This window comes from Hippocampus comes, unplaced genomic scaffold (assembly GCF_001891065.2).
Source record: "Hippocampus comes isolate QL1 unplaced genomic scaffold, H_comes_QL1_v1.1 scaffold319, whole genome shotgun sequence".
Taxonomy (NCBI): domain Eukaryota; kingdom Metazoa; phylum Chordata; class Actinopteri; order Syngnathiformes; family Syngnathidae; genus Hippocampus; species Hippocampus comes.
In genome coordinates this window covers 1,487,171-1,506,571 of record NW_017806090.1, presented here as the reverse complement: position 1 = coordinate 1,506,571, position 19,401 = coordinate 1,487,171, and the positions used below count along the sequence as shown (strand labels likewise).

The window sequence follows — 19,401 nt, the reverse complement described above, 5'->3', positions numbered from 1 at the left end:
AATTATTTTTCCTGGCTAACCAGCGGTTTTCTGTTATTGATGCAATGTGGTCCGTGTAAACACTGTCTGGGGTTAAAGTTCAACCTCCTGGGCAAAGTTTCCAGCATTCCAATTGCGGCGGAGAAGGTAAGCAACAAGTTTTTCGGCAACTGCTTTTTTCATTGTATGACTTTGGACTGATGCAGTGCATTTTGCTCGACTAGCGTATCCCTAAACTGCACTGTCACAAAAGGAAAGGTAAGAATTTAGAGGACCGTGTTGCAAAGTGTCATGAAGTTCTTCACATGTTGTCAAGGTGTTCCTCATATTAAACAGACAAAATGCTCAAGCGAGTCTCCGCAGTGATGATTCGAAGAGGACTTTGGACATTTCCAAATGGTAAGAATGGCCTTTTTTTCCCCCCCTCTACTCAAATTATGTATTTGTATCCATTTTTGCATCAAAATAGTACTCTGTAATTTCAGTGCTGTTAAATACGGGGAACAATTGGAGCGCTTGAGTGATTGTTCATTTTTCAGTTGGTTAAATGCGATATTTTTTTAAATTTTATTTATCATTTATATTTTTATAACTTTTAGGCCCACTTTTTTTTTTGCTACCTTATAAATTGCAAATATTTTGCACTGTACTTGAGTAGATTTTTCAGGAAGCTGTTTTCAACTATATTCAGTGTATTTTCCTCATGACTTTTTACATTTACTCCCTTTGTATGCAAAAAGAGTTCTGGACTCTCTACTCCTTAGTTTGTCAAAAATCGGCTTGTTACGTCCCACGACTGATGACTGTACAGTAATATATGATGACTCTTTTAGACAGCCCCTTTCAAGTTCATCCATCGGTATCGCAGGCGCTGGCAGAAAATCGCCCGGTGGTGGCGCTGGAGAGCACTATCATCACTCACGGCATGCCCTATCCTCACAATCTCAGGTATGTGCTTTGAATGGCAACACGTGTTACAACATATCATATCATATGAGCGTGATGGTGAGTGTGTGGATCAACGCAGCACAGCCAGAGAGGTGGAGGCCATCGTGAGGGCCCAAGATGCCACCCCCGCCACTGTCGGGGTGATTGAAGGCAAAGTTTGCGTCGGTTTGTCTGTGGAGGAGCTGGACTTCCTGGCCCGCTGTGACGGCTCCGTCAAGGTGTCTCGTCGTGATCTGCCGTATGTGGTGAGCCAGGTGAGGATGCGACACTCAAACGTGAAATATAGAGCTTGATGTTTTGTGTTCAGTAGATGCAGAGGTGGTAAAAAAAAGGTGATTCCAGATTTGGAGAATAATTTAGGCATTGGTGTTTTTGAAAAAGGGACCTTTTTTTTATGTTCTCAATGGGGAAAAAAAAAGGAATATAATTTGATCCAGCTCAACTAACGATTTTAAAAGGGGGTTGTATTTGCATGTAGAAGCCACAAGTACAACACACACATAAAGCATCAACAGCATGTCTCGAGCATACACTCAATCATGAGCCCATGTTACATAAACAACTATATTGAGTTAAAACAAAGTAATAGGGCAATTTTGCCAGTTTATGGAGTAAAAATAACAGTTTTCAAATGAAGCGAGTATCAGTAAAATGTCATCAGAAACTACTTTAGTACAATAAGAAAATCTTTATACTCCACTACCTCCCACCACTGACTAGATGTGATGGTGATGATGTTGATGATGATGATGCGTCCTCAGGGGCTCTCTGGGGGGACCACGGTATCGGCCACCATGATCGCGGCACAGCGAACTGGCATCCCCGTGTTTGTCACTGGAGGCATCGGCGGAGTGCACAGAGATGGAGAGAACAGTAAGATGGACAGTTTTTTTATGATGGAGTGCTTTGCAAAGGTTGATGCCTTTTGTCCAGGCAAGCAGAAGTGATCTGAAGGAAATCCGGGCTGTCCGAATATCCTTAAAAAGTCCATGCATCTTCCATCATTTCTTTTTTTAATAGTGCATATTTTCATGAGGTAAACTGGAGTCTATCCCAGCTAACTTGGGATTGTCTCCTACTAATCGCAGGGCGCCAAAGAGCAAACAAGCATTCACACTCACATTCACACCTATGGATAGCGCCTTAGAGTCTTGAATACACTTAACAGACATGCTTTTGGAATGTGGAATGAGCAGCAAACCAACACAAGCACTGGGAGAACATGAAAACTCCACACAGGAAGGCTCGAGCTGAAAGAACAAACCCTATAGAATATGGATGGATGGAATTATTAGGCTTGCATATGATCTTTATACTCCATAACAATAAGTGGGTTTTTGTTTTTCATCACAGCGCCATCTTTTGTCTCATTTGCCCCTATTGCATATTTTGTATTTTCATCCCCTATTGAGTTACTGCCCTCATGTTTGCACGTTACCGGGTACGATGTTTGTCCAGGTCTGGACATCAGTGCTGATCTAACAGAACTGGGCAGGACTCCCATCGCTGTGGTGTCTGCGGGGGTCAAATCTATTCTGGACATCGGGCGCACTCTGGAGTTCCTAGTAAGAGCTTTGAGAAGAAACGCGGTCGCACGTGTATTCCCGTGATTCCTAATGAATTGTCACTGTGTACGGTAGTTCCTATTCGTGAAGGCGCTCGCTCTGTAATAGAAGTACAGCTAGAGTGGTGATTTGAATTGATCCGTCATCCAAACACTTTTTATTTTCCCTAATCAGGAGACCCAGGGTGTTTGCGTCGCCACCTATGGCACGTCAAAAGATTTCCCAGCCTTTTTCTCACCAATAAGCGGATTCACCTCCCCATACCAAGTCTGTGACCCTGACAACGCTGCGCAACTTATCGGTAAAATCAACATTTTGAAGAGTCAAACGCAACGGTTTCTGGAAGTGCCTTAACGGTCACAAATTTGCCTCCATTAGAGAGCACTTTGTCGCTAGGTGTCCACAGTGGCGTGTTGATAGCTGTGCCCATCCCGCAAGAGCATGCAGCGGCAGGCCAGCAGATAGAGCGTGCAATACAGACAGCCTTGGCAGAGACCAGGTATGGAACATTGCATTTATGAATAAAATATATGAATGAAAAGTTAAATCGGGCTTACATACTCTTCATTTTCCTTGCACACATAAAATCTATCAGATTGAGACAAATAGCATAACTATACTCACAAGCATATCTTCTTTATCCTCTGCAAAGAATGTTACTGGGGCTTTGTGAGGAGTACCTCGTGATAGTCACCGTGTGTATTTGTACTATACTGCCCCCAGGCAGCCAAAGCATGCACATCTCGGGACAATTTCGAGTGTTCCATTCAGTAGAGTACCCAGAGAAAACCCACGCAGGCATGGGGAGAAAATGCAAACTCCACACAGGAAGGCAAAAGCCAGAATCGAACCCTGCACCTCTGCACTGTGAGGCGGACGTGCTACCCAGTCGGTCACCCTCCCGCCCTGTTTCAGTCAACACATTTTCAATTGTGTCATGACTGGGTGTTTTTATAAAGTTCAGTGTTCTAGAGTTCTGTTTTTAATCGGCAAAATACCACTACAAACATTTTTGCTGTTGTCTTTTTTGGGGAAGTTGGAATGGATGAATGTCATTTCCATTCATTTCAATGGGGAAAGTTAAGCGTGGTCACAGAATGAACTTGTGCCATGCGTGTGTGGAATATGAAATGTATTTAAAAGGCTAGTGCTGACCTCTTTCCTCCATGATCAGATTTCATAGTCTCAATCTCTACACAACAGTTGCTCTCCATTTTTCTCGTCACTCAGTTCTCAAGGCATCGCTGGAAGAGACGTGACGCCGTACATTCTCCAAAGGGTCAACGAGCTGACGCAAGGAGAGTCCCTTCTCGCCAGTATCCTTCGAACAATTCATGTCTAATTGAGCTCTTCCAGTAGAAATGCAGCCACCAATGTGGTATGTTACCACTCCTTCATTTTGCTTGTAGATATTGCTCTCATTCATAACAATGCTAAAGTTGGCAGTCAGATCGCCTGCGCGCTGTCAAAGCGGATGAAGAAAAGAAAGTCAAGTAGCACATCACATCATCCCGCTAAACAATCTGCATCCAGTATTGTGAGTGTTAGCATATTCAGATGTTTTTTTTCCTTCCACTATTTAAAACTGTTACCAAAGAAAAAAGCAAACAGTAAAAGAATTTTCACCCATCGAGGTGGCACTTCATACGCTGTAATCAAGTAACTATGTAAGTCCCGCTTAGCAGAAGCTAACGCTTTTTGCTAACACGAATATGTGCATCCAACGAGAGTCACTGCAGCTCTGCTTACCTTTAGCTCTGATAAGATAGTTGGGGTAGTATCACACCTCGCTGTTTCTAAATGGTAATGCTGACAGTGTCTTTGCTTGAAAGCAGCTCTGGATCTTCACCCAGCCTATCTTAACATGTCGTGGGGCAGAGAAACTCAATGAGGGAGCGGTTATTATTTTAATTAGCCGCAGTGTTATGATATACGTGCTAGGCTTGCTCACAGACACGTTTTCAGGATGTGCACTTGTTTAAATTCAAATGTGATGATTGTGCAAGCGTTTCTGTGACCCAACTATTTGTACACAAGCCTGTTCAAAAGTTAATTTTCCCTCTAAAGCTCAGTACACAGCAACAATGCTATTCTGTTTCGCTTCAGGTTGTCATCGGAGGAATAAATGTGGATTTTATTGCAAAAGGAAAAACAAAAACACTTCAAGTAAGTTTGTCATCTGTATCACACAGACAGCAGTTTCCCAACCTTTATTGAGCGAAGGCACACATTTTGAATTAAAAAAAAAAAACTCTCACTCCATTCAACCAAACCAAAAAGATAACAAAAAGTGGATACGCTTATCAATTGTGTCCTCTCTGAAATCTAATGGAAGAGCAAATGAATTGATTTGCCTGTCACTAAACGTCATTGGCATAGATGGATTAACAAAAAAATTTTTTAACTCTTGTTGTCACTCTTGAGTTTGGACAGACCAACCCAGGGAGTGTTTGTCAATCATACGGGGGCGTAGGACGAAACATCGCTGGTGCGTAGATGTGATCTTTATTTTGATCGTCTTTTCCTGCGGAATCTGATTGAGCTCATTTTTTGCAGTGTGCTTCTCTTTTAAGATTGTTTGAGCCGTCTGGGGCATCAACCGATGTTCATCTCAGCCACTGGAGCTGATTCTCACAGCGATGCCGTCTTCAACTACTGCAAACATATGGTAGCTATCATCAGTGGGGGTGCAAAATTTTGTGAATTTTGGGCAAGGAGAGCCATCTATTTTGCCCGGATTTCTGATTGTGACGAAAACAAAACATTTTACATAAATGCATCAATATGACATATTCCCATTAAATTGGACTCATTCCCAAGGAAAGTTTCCAATTTGAATTATTCCCCCAAATTTTTAATTCTCATGGAAATTCACTGGAAACTTTCCAATCATTTCATGGAAAATGTCCCACCCTTTTCAAACTTAGTCACCAGATGATTGTTCAAGTTATACTACGAGTTTGGGGTCGGTACATGATGTTTCCATGTGTGCTCTTGCCCTCAGGACACCAGCAACGTGATGAGGTTGGAAGGTCAAAGCACAGCTACTTACTGTGCCGTTATCACTGAAAATGGTGAACTCAGTCTGGGACTGGGCGACATGGACATTCATCAGCAGATAACAGAACAATGTGTAAGTTCTTCTGATTGTACTCTGAAATGAATGTATTGTCATCTATATGATCTTCCTATAGGTGTCACAGTTTGAAAACCAGCTTTTGTCGTCTTCTCTGGTGTGTCTTGATGGCAACATCCCGGCATCCACCATCAGATATGTTTGCTCCGTCGCCAAACATCACAACATCAACGGTAGATTTGATATTAAAAAAAGTCCCTAAAATGGAACTTACAGCTTTTAATGAATGAGGTGTAACCTCAATGTGCAGTCTGGTACGAGCCGACGGATTCAGAAAAAGCTTGTAAGCCCTTCCTGTCGGACGCCTGGAAGTCGCTGTCCTACGCGTCACCCAACCTGGCGGAATTGTGCACCATGAACAAAACACTTGGCCTCCAAACACCTGAAGGTAAAAATCTGAAGGTTTTGTTTGCGTTCATGTCCAAGTGAGCATGTGATTTGGTGGGGGTGGCTGTCAGTGCTCCCAAACTCCCTGGAGCAGGTGCTGAGTCTGGCCGTGGCCCTCTCACGCCCCCTTCTGGAGCATCTCCACTGCCTGGTGGTGACCCTGGGCAAGAATGGAGTGTTGGTATGCGGTGAACACCACGTGGGCTCCGTCAACTTGAAGCCAAGGAAACAGAGGAAGGCAAGAAGTTGACTGATTCAATTCACAAAACTAGAGAAGTTAATCGATCCATTCAAAATGTGAAACATATGCACACAAAAACCACCAACGTGCGGGCACAGGACACAACCCACCAACGTATGGATGGATCAAAGATAATAAATATCTTACTGTGACTGTCTGTATTTGCAGACGAGGAAGCTGTGCGCTGTCCACTACCCAGCACTGAGTGTAGCGGCACATGAGACAATGAACGTCTCAGGAGCAGGGGATAGGTAGAAAACACTTGGTTTTCTGATATTAAAACAAATCTTAACACAAAAGACAAGTGATCATTGTCTTGCGGGCAGTCTTGCAGGCGCCTTGATGGCCGGGATCGTCCAGGGACGAGACACGGACACATGTGTTCGGATGGGTCTCCTGGCCGCACGCCTGTCCCTTGCATCACCGCATCCTATTGCCCCGGTCCTGACGACACACTTGGTAGAGCCCGGCCGCGTCGAAAATCACCGCTGGCCCAAACCGACTTTCATGTGGATAGACTGACTGCATTTGGAGTTGGTTCAATTTGTCAATTTACACAGTTTGACAAGCTGTACATTGTAAAGGTTAATTTTTTTCGTGTTGTCCTATGAAAATGTATAATAAAATGTTTACAAAACTCTGACAGGTGTAATCAATTTTGTGACATACTGTATGAATGCATAACAATATTGGGCATGTAAAATTAATTATGTATTGTAATAATACCAAGCATTTAAATATGTTGACAGTTTAACAACGTGGGGCGCAGAGTATGTCCTGCTTTCTTTAATCCAAAGGTCACCAGCCTTTTTGGAACTGAGGGTTACTGTACTTCTTAGGTTCTGATTAATGTGAAGGCTAATAACGAATTTGCTCAAATGTACTTGCTATTATTGTGTTAATATTAAAAATTAAAATTAATCATCTTCATTAGTGTGAAGACACTGTCTTTGTTTATGTATGTCTGCCAGTGTTTACACTCACTTCTACAACACTCCTGTCAGTTTTAGGCCGGTAAGTCACACTTTTGATCATCAGCTTCTTGTAGCCAGGTTGACATTACAAATGAGAATCCGTTCGCAATTGCTTCACCTGAATAAACAAAGCTTAAAAATGTAAATAAAATGACTAAAAGCTACAAAGAAATATTTTAGTCTGAGTTCAAGATTTAAAATCTTTGCAGCACACGGATATGGACTGCCCATGGGCAAGGCTGATTCAAATGTTCCTAAACTCCATCTCCCACAATGCATCGCTGCCTCTGCGCAGACTCCGTGGCGTCGAGCACTACTCCACTCCCTCCTCCCTATTTTAATGCTAGCTAAGATGGTGGTTTGAGCGTAAATTGTCTCCTCAATACTAAGAAAAGACAGCGGCAAGAAAAAAAAAGACCTTGCTAGCTTTTTAATTAAAACAGAACAACACGTCCACGGCTATCCCAAGGGAACGCTTCGAGATATTTTGACATTTCACACACATTGGCTCGCAGTCCCCGCCCAATTCGGTGTGACTCTTGGAGTGGAATCCTAAGCTAAATACGGACAGGGTAAGTAACGCTAACGTAAGACAACTTGCTAAGACGGGCTAACTCGCCTTCACGATCCTTCCAAATCGCCGAAGTCGCCCGTTTGTTGACTCGCCGAGCGGCTGTCGACTGTCCTCGAGTCCGGTCGACCCCCGCTACAGTGTCCCCGAGCCGGTGAGAGCGCTGTCAGACGCTTTAATCGCGACCAAGTTGCGCCCTGCTCCCCGTTAGCATTCGTAGGCCGCGTCCGTAAGCCTCCGCTGTTAGCATTCGAGGCTAACCGATGCTAGGCGTTTATCTACCAGCGAGCTGTCAGTATGTACGGGGGGAAAACGTCACGTCGTGTCACTGTCAACCGTTTTTTAAAGTAGTTCATATCAGTGTCGTGTTGAAACTCGGCTTGGACATGAACAAATCTTAATGTTAAGAACATCCGTCAGCCACCCTGTGGACGCCTTTTCCCCCCTCTCTCCTTGCCTTCTTATATAAAAAGCAGATTCCCTTTATGCGATCGCGGCTAATGTTAGCTTCTCCTTCGCGGTGGTCAAATAACATCTGTCAAAAGGTACGACTCCGAAAACCGGACACATTTTTGATTGTACGGTACGGCGGGTAGACAATGACCTGTCAGCTGCATTGCCAACAGCACACGCAGCATTTGAGATGCTGCTGTTTATTTTCCTCCAATTCGTTCTTTCATGTTGGCTCCAGAAATCTGGATCGGACTCCCAAGTTCTGGCAGCCCGTGTTGTCACATACTAAGTAGAGCATGACTGCTAACAACACGTTATTTATACACAATCACTGCCGATGAGTACGAGGCGTGAAGTAGCACTGGATCAGTGTACATATGTATCACATTCATGCTGATCTTATTTTATTTTTTTGTGCTAACCGGTTGGAATACATGTTGGGGTTTCAGTCAAAACATAGATGAGTTGATCCGCTTGTTCTTCATTTAGTGTGAAGTGTTCTCTAAATTGCAGGACTCTTCTTACATTTCTGAGATTCTAGGTTCGAAACTTTGCTCTGGGTTCATGTGAGAAATTTACAAATTCTCCCCGCATCCTCCCAGATTCCCAAAACATGCATATTAGGTTCACTGGAGACTGTAAATTGTCCATAGGCATGAATAAGCAGGTTGTTTGCAAAAAGTGTTCTTCAAAAGGCTTGCGACCAGATCAGGGTCAACCTCGTTTCTCACAGTGGATGGAAGTGACTTGAGGCAACATGGTCAACGAGTAGTGTCACATTTGCCTCACAGTTCTGAGGTTGGGAGTTCATAACCCTGCCCCAGCTCACCTGAAACTCACTGAGTACAAGCATGATAGAAAATGGAAGAGTTGACTGGGCGGGTGATGATGACTTCCCAAAGATTGGCAATTTTAATTTAGATTTTATTATTTTTTTTGGTTGTGTGATCTTGGGTGACCCCTGCAGCTGTCTATGACTGCCTATTTATGCCTCGGAACCCTTATTTCACCACTTTCCAGTGTCCTGGATTCCACCGATTCGCAACCACAACGATGCGCCCGATGGCTTTGCAGCTCAAGCTCGTGAATGTCAAAACAGTCATGCAACACCTGCAGTGGAATAGAAAGCTATTGAATTTAATCTTGTAACCAAGCATGCATTTAGGAGGCGCGTTAGTTAAAGTTTCAAGGATTGGTATTCGACTTCACTACATGCTATGGCTTGACCTACAATGTTTGTCGCACTTATTTCTGATTTCTCCCAGCTCTGTGCTCCGTGTCCGCTTCAACGCTCAGCCTCGCCGCGCCGTAGGATGTCCCATAGCCCTGAAATGAAGGACGACCCCATGGAGTGCCCCCTGTGCATGGAGCCGCTGGAGATCGACGACGTTAACTTCTTCCCCTGCACCTGCGGCTACCAGATCTGCCGCTTCTGTTGGCATCGCATCCGCACAGACGAGAATGGCCTTTGCCCGGCCTGCAGAAAGGTGAGGAAGACTTACCTGGAGGACGTAGCGGGGTCACTGTGAAGTTGGAAATATTCCATGGGAATTAGTCAGAATAAATTCAGGAATTTAATAAATTGAAGGTTGACCCTAAAAAGGGAATTTACATATATTTTGCATAATCCTGATTTAAATGACCAGATTTCATGCATGCACAATTGAATATGAAAAGCGCATTGCCTGAAAAGGTTGAGCAAAAGTGCGCAGGGAAGGCCTGGGACGATTGAAGGAAAGACGTTTTGAGGGCGGGTGGGAGGCAAGAGGCTGTTTTCATTGAACACCTCTAATTGGACCATGTGGGTAGTTTTGGAAATATTTAAATAGGAAAGGGAGGGACTGTTATTTGTGCTGAAATGATGGAATTGATTAATTTTTGTTTGTAATGTTAATGTTTGTAAATTTACCCAGTGTGGGACAAATAAAGGTTATCTTATCTTAATGTAATGTTAAAAACTTTTAAAAGTACTTAGAATTGAATCTGTTGAAATGCCATGCTTTTTAGTTGTCTCATTTTGCATGGGAAAACAATTGTTTATTCTTTCAAAAACTCTCCAGCTCACTTCCAATGGACATTTTGCATCCCCTTCGCAATATTATATACAAGTAATCATTGTAACGTTCTCCATTGTCATACACGCATAAAATAATAAGTGAACTGCTCTGAATATTAAAACCGTTATAATGTAAATGGAAGTCTCGGCATGGAAAGGCTTCCAACATTTGACTCCTGAGCATACAGGGACATATTCTTTTATTCGCACTTAAGCCAATTTTTTTTTTTTTTTTTTTTTTTGGGCCGGGCTTGCGCACTTTCAAAGTGCCGCGATTCTGCCGTCCAGATTTAATGACCCACCCACCATTCATAAACCTGGAAATTTGATTAATTATGAAATTCACTTGTATAAATTATACCGGTGTGCCCGGCTCATCTTACAAGCTACTTTGAAGAAGCCTGCGTATTTGCATTCTTTATTTAATAAGTTGCCGGCCTCGGGCGGAATCCTGGTACCTCCAACCTCAGCACTTCTCAGGACGGCATATTTGTTCAACCATTAATGTTGCATAATCAAAGAGAGCAAGCCGTTTTGAGCATTTTAACTGAAGAATTTGTACAAAAACTTAAATAATAATAATGAATAAGACGCTAATGACTTTGTCACCGTGCAGCCTCCACTGGTTCGACCTCGCCTCATTGTCGAGCCGACAGGTCATGCCAGCGTCATATTCATTTCCTTTTTTTTTTTTTGGCGCTCGAGACCCCATCCTCGCTTTCGATGTTTACACACCTGAGATCTCGCAAGGTTTGCTAAGGTCTGACGCAGTGATGCCAACTAATTTTCACGGGACGTTGCTACATTTTGGTCTTTGTCTGAAAGTTGCAAAGTGATGTTGCCATTGCACAATGATGTCATTGCCATGACGTACACTATTACACAGATTACACACAGTGGCATTACTCAAATTGACCAGCCAGTTCCTCAAATAATGATTTGAAATGTGTGAATATCGATACTTCTTTTTAGCATCTGAATTTTATGAACAAACATAATGAGAGAACAAAATGTTTTTATTTATTATCCTATGTAGTTTACTTGTATTCATTTGTTGTCCTCTGTAGTTTACTTCAATTCATTTGGTTTCATGCGGTCGAGTCAATTGCAAAAAGTTTCGAAACAAATTTTTTAAAGTAACTTCATTTGTTGCTCTGTGCTTTTCGGAAAAGAAGTCCCAGAAGGGAGTGCGAGAAGTTGTTTCCATATAGTACGACTGCACAATATATTGAAAAGAAAAATGATTATTGCAGTAATATGCGTATCACAAACATGCAATAAATTTCATATGGAATTGTATGATTTTATTCGAATTTTACAAGTCCGATGCAACCCTAAATCCAGTCGGTGAGCACTATCTCAGGGCATTCAAAATTAATTAGGAATACATTGAGCTTCCTTATTTTTCCACATGCAAAAAAAAAACATGTATTTCTTTCATTCGATTATAAAAATGTCATTTCTTTAGGCACTTCTTAAATGTCGCTCACTATATCCAACACCCATGTCACGTGCTTGAGAGGTTTTTTTTTTCCTCCCCCGAAAATGTCACGTCATGTACAATTGTTGAGGTTTCACTGTATGTCGAACATGCTCAAGACTTAGTCAATATGTAAACAAATAACAGTGGACTTCGGTTGACTCGGTGCTGACACACGCGTTTTTGAGGTTACGAACGGCATGTAATGAATGAACGTTACTACTCGCATGCTTTCTGTTGGTTATTTGATTGCTTTAATTGTGATGTTTATGGTCTACGCCTTTGATGCAAATATTTACTGTAATCGTGGCTTTAGTCCTGCATTAGTGCAGCGCGTTCTCAACATCAACCGAAAACTCGGCTGTGTCGTGACGCCGGACTCCATTTGTGACGTTTGCTGTCTTTTTGCGCAGCCATACCCAGAGGACCCCGCTGTGTACAAGCCTCTGTCACAGGAGGAAATCCAGAGGATAAAGAACGAAAAGAAGCAGAAACAGAACGAGAAGAAGCAGAAGGTGACGGAGAACCGCAAGCACTTGGCCAGCGTCCGAGTGGTCCAGAGAAACCTGGTTTTCGTGGTGGGACTCTCGCAGCGACTCGCCGACCCGGAGGTGAGCGCGGCGAGCCGTGGGGACGAGCTTACGATGAATGTGACACTGCCGCGCTTGATGAAATTGTATTCTCGTTAAATAATTGTGCTTGAAAAGTGTTTTTGTTGCACCCGCAGGTCCTAAAACGACCCGAGTATTTTGGGAGGTTTGGGAAGATCCATAAAGTGGTCATTAACAATAGTACATCTTATGCCGGGTCACAGGTGAGTTCACAGACATTGTACCAATTTACTTTTGTTGATTTCTGCGCGACAGTTAAATAAAAGTTGCCTGACCTAAACGCTGTCAGTGCTGCTTTCGCTGACTTTTGTTCCACCGGTTTGCATCATTATACAATTTTGTACAGGGTTTTTTTTTTTTTTTTTAGTTAGGGATTCGCATTTCTGCTCACTTTCAATCAAACTGGAGTTCCTTTTCTGCCTTGGTGTGGTTAATATGGTCATGTGGGAACATAGTAATAAAACTCTGGGTGTGGATCAAAAATGACAATGATCTTGATTTGGTTTCAAATAAAATGAGGCGTGTTTGGTTGTGGCGAGAGAGCTGCTTGACGTCAATCAGATCCAGTTAGCTAATGGAAAAAAAAAAAGGATTGACTGTAAATGTTTGCTGACGACTACTAGTGTGTAAACGGAGGCCAACTTGTCTTGGGTTTTCCATGCATGCAGCTGTTGTGTTGGGAGATACAAGCATTTTAAAATTTCACTGTGTATGGGGAGGGGGGGATCATTTGTTGAAAATGTTCCCTGAAAAATCGTCTGTTATAAAGCTAGAATGTCCATTTGGACGGATGGTTTGATTGGTGCATAGAGTGGTGCCTTGACTTATAAAATGAATATGTTCCGTGACCATGTTCATGACTCTTGTATCTTAAATCATCTTATTGAAATGCCAATAAGATGCCAACCAAAATTCTCAAACAAATACATTGTGTTTTCATTCTGTTTTTGTATTTAAACTTCACTGCTAATGGCATCTGCAACTTGCTACTCAAATTTCTGCTTGCAACTTAAGATACTCCATCCCAGGAAAAACTGCAAGTTGAGGTATCACTTGACTTAATTTATCCAAAGAGGGCTCTGCTTGTGCCCCGCTTGTTGTCTGTTAGCGTCATTTCCCCTCATTAGTCCACCGCTTTCAGTCTTCCTCTTCTCTCTATTTTCTTGCAAACATTAAAAGGAGAAGAGTGATTATCACTTGATTTGTTGTGACTCAATTCGGTTTTGCTTGGGTTTGGACACTGAATGAAAAGGAGCAAGTTTACAAAAGTGGGACACATTTTAGAGGAGGGCCGATGACCTTCCATTTCCCTTTTGAATCACAACACTACCGCAAAAACTAAATTATTGCAGCAGCTGTCTGTCTGATTTGTCTCCTCTTCTCACTTCTGATGGTCCAGGGACCGAGCGCCAGCGCGTACGTCACCTACGTCCGCCCCGAAGACGCTCTAAGAGCTATACAGTGTGTGAACAACGTGGTGGTTGATGGCCGAACGCTCAAGGTGACTTTTTTTTTTGTGCCGATTCTCCGTTTGGCCCTTGGGAACGAAGCCGATTTAGTTTGCGGTTTGTTATTCTCGTTCTCATCTTCCTCTCCCAGGCTTCTTTAGGCACGACAAAGTACTGCAGTTACTTCCTCAAAAGTATGCAGTGTCCTAAACCTGATTGTATGTATCTACATGAGCTAGGAGATGAAGCGGCTAGCTTTACGAAAGACGAAATGCAGGTAATGTCATTGTTGAGCGCGTGGGATCTCCCTGCTTTGGTTATTGATTTGCATTGACTTTATTGACTCCTTTTCACTTCCCCTTTCCAGGCAGGGAAACATCAAGAATATGAGCAAAAACTCCTCCAAGACCTGTACAAAATCAACCCTAGCTTTCTACAACCTCCAGCGTGCGGAACGGAAAAGTCAAAGAGTAAATCGGGCTTAACACAAAGGTCTGCATTTTCTTGAATTCTTGAAATCTTCTGCTTTCTACTTTTGTAGCCACGCCTCACTTTTTTTTCCCCCCTTCCTCCTATTTTTTTTTTTTTTCTTTTTGCGGCAGACAAAACAGTAGCAATGGCAAAGATGGGTGGCCCACGTTGTCAGGTCATAGCAAATTAGCCAATGGCCTTTCAGAGGACCGCAAGTCCCCTCCGCTGCTAGACTATCTAGACCAAGAGGGTCTCGCCTCAGATGGTCTCGATGCAGACCTCGGTCCCGGCCAGTGCACTGCCATGTCCCCCTTCTCCTCCAACTGTGACAGCAGCAGGTAGGACAGGCTACACTACCGAGCTAGACTTATTACACATAAAGCTGTTTGGTTTTCTATTATTAATACACGAAATATTGCGCCTGCAGCCCCAGCGACAAGCCTTCCGAGTCGATCGGCATGGTGAACGGTGATACTTTACAACAGGTAGAACCACTTCAGAGGCCGCTTTTTACCTCCACATGAACAAGTCGGACAAGTAAACAAGCACATTGTCTCTTTCCTTTCTCCAGATACCCACAAGTGACTCCCCGTCCCCTCCCCCGGGTTTAACCAAGCCCAGCCTGGTGGTGCCCATCAGCGTGTCTGACCTCACGGCCCGCTCGCCTTTCGAGGGCGCGGCGGCGGAGTCGCAATCGCTCTTCTCGGACAACAGCAATTTCAGACACCCCAACCCCCTCCCCACCGGTCTGCCTCCATTTCCGAGCAACCCCCGCAGCGCTGACTGGCCCATGACTCCGGAACCACACAGCCTCTTCACATCAGGTAACTCAACCTTTTCCTCTGGCACTGGTGTCAAAGCTAAGGCCCAGGTGCCGGATCTGGCCCGCCACATAATTTTTTTGAAACCCATGAAAGCAGCTCAAACATGTCCACTTCCATGATCCTTTCTAAAATGTCTACCAACATTTTAAATTCTCATATGTAGTAAATAAGAGATACCAAAACCTTCATGACAATAACTTAAATAATAGGTGAATGAACCATTATTCTTGACTTTTTTCTTTCTGTGTGTGTGTGTGTGTGTGTGTGTGTGTGTGTGTGTGTGTGTGTGTGTGTGTGGGTGTGTGTGTGTGTGTGTGTGCGCGTGTGTGTGCGTGTGCGTGTACATATGTACACACGCAGCCAAAAATATTGCGCAGCTGTGTGGCTTTTCTAATTTAAGCGCTCCTGACTGATTTGTATACTTGGGAAATAAGGACCTACGGAATCTGTCATCATTGGGACAAATAGCAAAAACCTGAATTACGCTGATCTGAACTTATTTATCCTGCATGAGCATACATGGGGCAAAAATGTTGCCTTCAGCTGTTTGTATTTTTAAGACTTGGAGTTGAATTCATAGTGAATTCAAAATAAAAATAATCATCGAACTGGATCCCCAGCGGGTGCCAGAATTGAGTGCATGGTCTCCTTGGGGATCTTGGTTGCCAGACTCACTCTCCAGTCTGTCGCCCTGCTACCAAATTGAGCAAGTCAGTAACTGACAGTAAACTGAGAACAAACGCTCTGCACATTTGAACACAGATTAGTTTTATTGCAACACATGCGTGTCCACGTCCCAGCGATGGTGAACTTGTGCACATGAAATGCTTGGCATTCTTACAGCGCTTGAAGGCTCAAGTTGTTTTCTCAGGGTCTGAAAAGTGAATGAGCGTCAGAATAAAGGGCAATGAAGTGCCATTTCTTTCACAAGCAAATCAAAAATAGTTTGCTTGTAAGTAAACGTGTGTGTGTGCGTGTGCGTGTGTGTGTGCTGGAATTTACGTTGTCAAAGCTTGAAAACTGATGTCAGTTGTTGAATTTGATCCAAAGTAAAGCATATCAACTTTGGATAATTCCATTATGTTTGTTTTTCTTCTTTGTTTTGCTACTGAAGTCGCTCCTCCAGTAACGTCCACGTTTGCTCTCGCGGCAGACACGATACCGGTGTCGTCTTCCACGGACTGGCAGGCGGCCTTCGGCTTTGGCTCATCCAGCAAACAGCAGGACGACGACCTGGGCTTCGACCCGTTCGACGTCACCCGCAAAGCCCTGGCCGACCTGATCGAGAAGGAGCTGTCCGTGCAGGACCAGAGCCCCGCCTCCCCGGGGCCTCGCGCCCAGGGAAACAATCATGGGCCCGGCCTGCCGCCCCCAAACGGCAACGCCGGCAACTCTCATCATTTCCCCGCTGGCATGCCTCGCATCCCGCAGCTCCATCACAGAGCCATCTACAGCTCGTGCAGTTTCCCTGGCACGCAGAGCGGCCAGGCCAGTCAACAGCAGCAGCAGCAGCAAGCCAGACACCCCTGGATGGGCATCCCCTCGCGGAATAACCTCACACACTTGAACCACTCAGCCAGCGCTGCCTCACACAGTAATTTCCTGGACCTGAATCTGCCTCCTCAGCACAGCACAGGTCTGGGAGGGATCCCCATCTCAGGTACTGTCTGCATGTTCTCCGACCACTTCGCCCGTGGTTCTCCAAACTGCGGTCCGGGGGCCATTTGTGGCCCAGCGTCCATTTAACTTATTCGCTCCCAAAGACGTTTTTAAACGTCTTTTCAGACTTGGTTCAGAATTGGCTGGTACTGAATGAGTTAAAAAAAATGTAGTGGCCTCGTGCATCAGCTAAACTGAACCAAATTGACACTGAATTTTGCTGTTTGGGTGCAATGGCCCTGAATACTACTACTACTATGACCACTGCCACAACTACTACTACTATGAAGACAACCGCAACAGTAGTGCCAATTTCATTTATTCTATGACCATGCTTGTAACTCAAAACACTCTTTTCTCAAATAGCTTTCCAAACTCAAGTGTCTTTAATCTGTTCTAGACTCACCCCCCCACCCACCACCACCACCTCCTAAAAAAATATATTTTGTAAAAAGGAAAATGGAATGCTATAATATTCACGTTATATAAAAACAACAATCGTAATACCCACTATGGCCCAACCCTGGTTCCCACAGGTCCTTAAAATTCCTAAAAATCCATAACAAAAGAAGTTGTAAAATTATGTTCTTAATTGTCCTTAATTTTCTGAAAGCTTCTAAAAGCAATAAAAATCCTAAAAAAAAAGTATTTTTATTCAAAAATAAACAGAAGTTTTATATTTTCTCAATTTAAATTTTTCTTAGTGTACTTTATTTGAGAATGAATTCAAGTTTGGTAGGAAAATGAAAATTTGACATACAGTATGTCAAATAAAGGGTTAGCTGATTGCCCCTAAAAATAGAGACGTGCCCTTCCTTTGGCAGCAAGGATTTGAACACCAGCTCACCGAAATGTGGCTTTCTGTTCAGCCCGCATATTGCTGAGCGGGCATTAAATCCACCGTGAATCGCCTGCTGAATGGAGAAAAAGTCCTTTAAAAAATGGCTAAATTAGCCAAAGGTCCATAAATAAAAAGCAAGTGGAAGAGTGGGAACCCTGCAACCAATATGTGCCAATAGTATCCCGAACCAAAATACTGAAATATTCTTGACTTATTGCTTGTTTCCTTTTTTTGTGGGTTTGTTTCTTTTCATACTTCTGACATCTATAAAATGCAATGCATAATTTCTGACACGACACTGATATATCGGTTTTAGAATGTTACAGGAAATGATTTAAAGGTCAACCATGTCACTCACTGGCCCTTGCATTTCAAAATAACATTTTCTAAATCCTTGGAAGAAAATATTTGGACATCCCTGATGTAACCTTGTACAGTGTTCCTCGGCCATATTTTGGTCTTTCTTTGTCAATATAGTGAACCGTGGCCTGAGATTTTTTTTTTTAGTCCAATTCCAGAATTTGGTGGAATAAAATCCCGATAATTCTTGAATTGTTCGATTCATAATATAAGTTTTGAGTAACCCGCAGCACGTGGTTTTGCCCTCTTGCAGAAAACAGCGGCTCTATAGAAGGCCTAAAGGTGAAAGAGTGGCAAGATGGCCTCAGAGCTCTCCTGCCCAACATCAACATCAACTTCGGGGGCCTTCCCAATTCCTCGTCCTCCTCGTCCTCCTCGTCCTCAAACAGTGTTAACCACATCGGTGGGCCGGCGGGCATTTCACACAGTCTGAGCTGGGACAGCACGGCCAGCTGGATGGACCCTGCGATCATCACAGGTGCGTTGGACACAGCGAACAAGATCCAAGCTACATGATTCAAAAGCACTTTTCTCACCGGTACGATACATCTGGAAAGTCTTCACAGTGATTCACTTGTTCCACAACTCCACATTCAACGCACGATGCCCCAAATTTTATTTTACATTTTTGTAAATGTATTAAGATCAATGGAAAAAAATGAGGACATCCCTTGTACACAAGTAATCCACAGCATTTGCTCACTGCTTTGTGAATGCACCTTTGCCAGTAATTCTAGCCTCAAGTCTTTTTGAATATGCCGCCGTCTTTGGAGCGGTTTTGCCCGTTCCTTCTTTGCATCGCCAGTTGATATTTTGTATTTTGTGCTGCTGTAATGCGCAGGCATCCCGGCCTCGGCAGGCACCAGTTTAGACTGTCTCCAGGATGACAATCCCCCACATTGGCTCAAGTCCCTGCAGGCGCTCACCGAGATGGACGGTCCGGCCAGCTCGGTGGCGGCGCCCGTCCCTCAGCCCCTCCACAGCACCCTCCTGGACGGCCACCTCCCCCTTCACCACAGAGCCGCCCCTGCCGGCTGGGGCCCCTACATGCCCCCCGCCACAGCCAACCCCGTCAGCCACTTCCACTCCCCCCCGCCAGGCTTCCAGACCGCCTTCAGACCCCCGGGACAGCCCGCCACAGAGTTGCTACAGAGTGCCGCCGCGGACCGCCACTAAATACAAGACTACAACCACCCATTTATCCCACTCATCATCTACCCCCATCCCCCACCCCTTCTTTATCTCTCAAAAGCGAAACACATCATTCTGCAGAGTATGAAATATGATTAACAAAGTAACAACTATGCTTTCTTTTGGTCCACTTTTTTTTTCTCTGTTTTTGTTTGTGGCACACATTAATCCATAACCTCCATCTGCGACCCTCACCACTCCTTAGA

At 43.9% G+C, this 19,401-nt stretch overlaps 2 protein-coding genes across 7 annotated transcripts; both read left to right on the top strand.

Moving 5' to 3' along the window:
* Positions 1 to 43: 43 nt before the first annotated feature.
* Positions 44 to 6,899, top strand: LOC109530857 (pseudouridine-metabolizing bifunctional protein C1861.05). 4 transcript variants are annotated; one of them, XM_019894781.1, is made up of 19 exons: positions 44 to 237; positions 316 to 378; positions 813 to 927; positions 1,012 to 1,181; positions 1,689 to 1,800; positions 2,386 to 2,492; positions 2,667 to 2,793; positions 2,871 to 2,991; positions 3,723 to 3,808; positions 3,902 to 4,029; positions 4,599 to 4,658; positions 4,917 to 4,980; positions 5,066 to 5,160; positions 5,497 to 5,625; positions 5,687 to 5,801; positions 5,879 to 6,016; positions 6,087 to 6,253; positions 6,425 to 6,507; positions 6,583 to 6,899. In XM_019894781.1, the coding sequence occupies exons 2-19, from the start codon at positions 376 to 378 to the stop codon at positions 6,776 to 6,778; spliced, it is 2,016 nt and encodes a 671-aa protein (XP_019750340.1). In that variant the 5' UTR covers positions 44 to 237; positions 316 to 375; the 3' UTR covers positions 6,779 to 6,899. The 4 variants fall into 4 exon arrangements, with proteins under 4 accessions (XP_019750340.1, XP_019750339.1, XP_019750341.1 ...); XM_019894780.1 differs by having other exon boundaries at positions 1,007 to 1,181; XM_019894782.1 differs by having other exon boundaries at positions 44 to 378; positions 848 to 927; positions 1,007 to 1,181.
* A 645-nt stretch (positions 6,900 to 7,544) lies between these two features.
* On the top strand, positions 7,545 to 19,298 carry cnot4a (CCR4-NOT transcription complex, subunit 4a). Of its 3 annotated transcripts, none has more exons than XM_019894870.1 (13): positions 7,545 to 7,802; positions 9,520 to 9,741; positions 12,204 to 12,401; positions 12,518 to 12,604; positions 13,801 to 13,902; positions 14,001 to 14,126; positions 14,217 to 14,341; positions 14,452 to 14,658; positions 14,748 to 14,805; positions 14,892 to 15,144; positions 16,298 to 16,804; positions 18,258 to 18,482; positions 18,846 to 19,298. In XM_019894870.1, the coding sequence occupies exons 2-13, from the start codon at positions 9,568 to 9,570 to the stop codon at positions 19,178 to 19,180; spliced, it is 2,397 nt and encodes a 798-aa protein (XP_019750429.1). In that variant the 5' UTR covers positions 7,545 to 7,802; positions 9,520 to 9,567; the 3' UTR covers positions 19,181 to 19,298. The 3 variants fall into 3 exon arrangements, with proteins under 3 accessions (XP_019750429.1, XP_019750427.1, XP_019750428.1); XM_019894868.1 differs by having other exon boundaries at positions 13,795 to 13,902; XM_019894869.1 differs by lacking the exon at positions 7,545 to 7,802 and adding an exon at positions 7,809 to 7,955 and having other exon boundaries at positions 13,795 to 13,902.
* The last annotated feature ends 103 nt before the right edge of the window (positions 19,299 to 19,401 follow it).

What these genes read in the sequence shown, in the direction of transcription:
- cnot4a (XM_019894868.1), top strand. Translation starts at nt 9,568, where the DNA reads ATGTCCCATAGCCCTGAAATGAAGGACGACCCCATGGAGTGCCCCCTG. An exon ending in ACGGTGATACTTTACAACAG is followed by an intron (nt 14,806 to 14,891) that starts GTAGAACCACTT and finishes TCCTTTCTCCAG; the next exon opens with ATACCCACAAGTGACTCCCC. An exon ending in ACACAGCCTCTTCACATCAG is followed by an intron (nt 15,145 to 16,297) that starts GTAACTCAACCT and finishes CTCTCGCGGCAG; the next exon opens with ACACGATACCGGTGTCGTCT.
- LOC109530857 (XM_019894780.1), top strand. Translation starts at nt 321, where the DNA reads ATGCTCAAGCGAGTCTCCGCAGTGATGATTCGAAGAGGACTTTGGACA. An exon ending in GCACAGAGATGGAGAGAACA is followed by an intron (nt 1,801 to 2,385) that starts GTAAGATGGACA and finishes ATGTTTGTCCAG; the next exon opens with GTCTGGACATCAGTGCTGAT. An exon ending in CAACGCTGCGCAACTTATCG is followed by an intron (nt 2,794 to 2,870) that starts GTAAAATCAACA and finishes TGCCTCCATTAG; the next exon opens with AGAGCACTTTGTCGCTAGGT.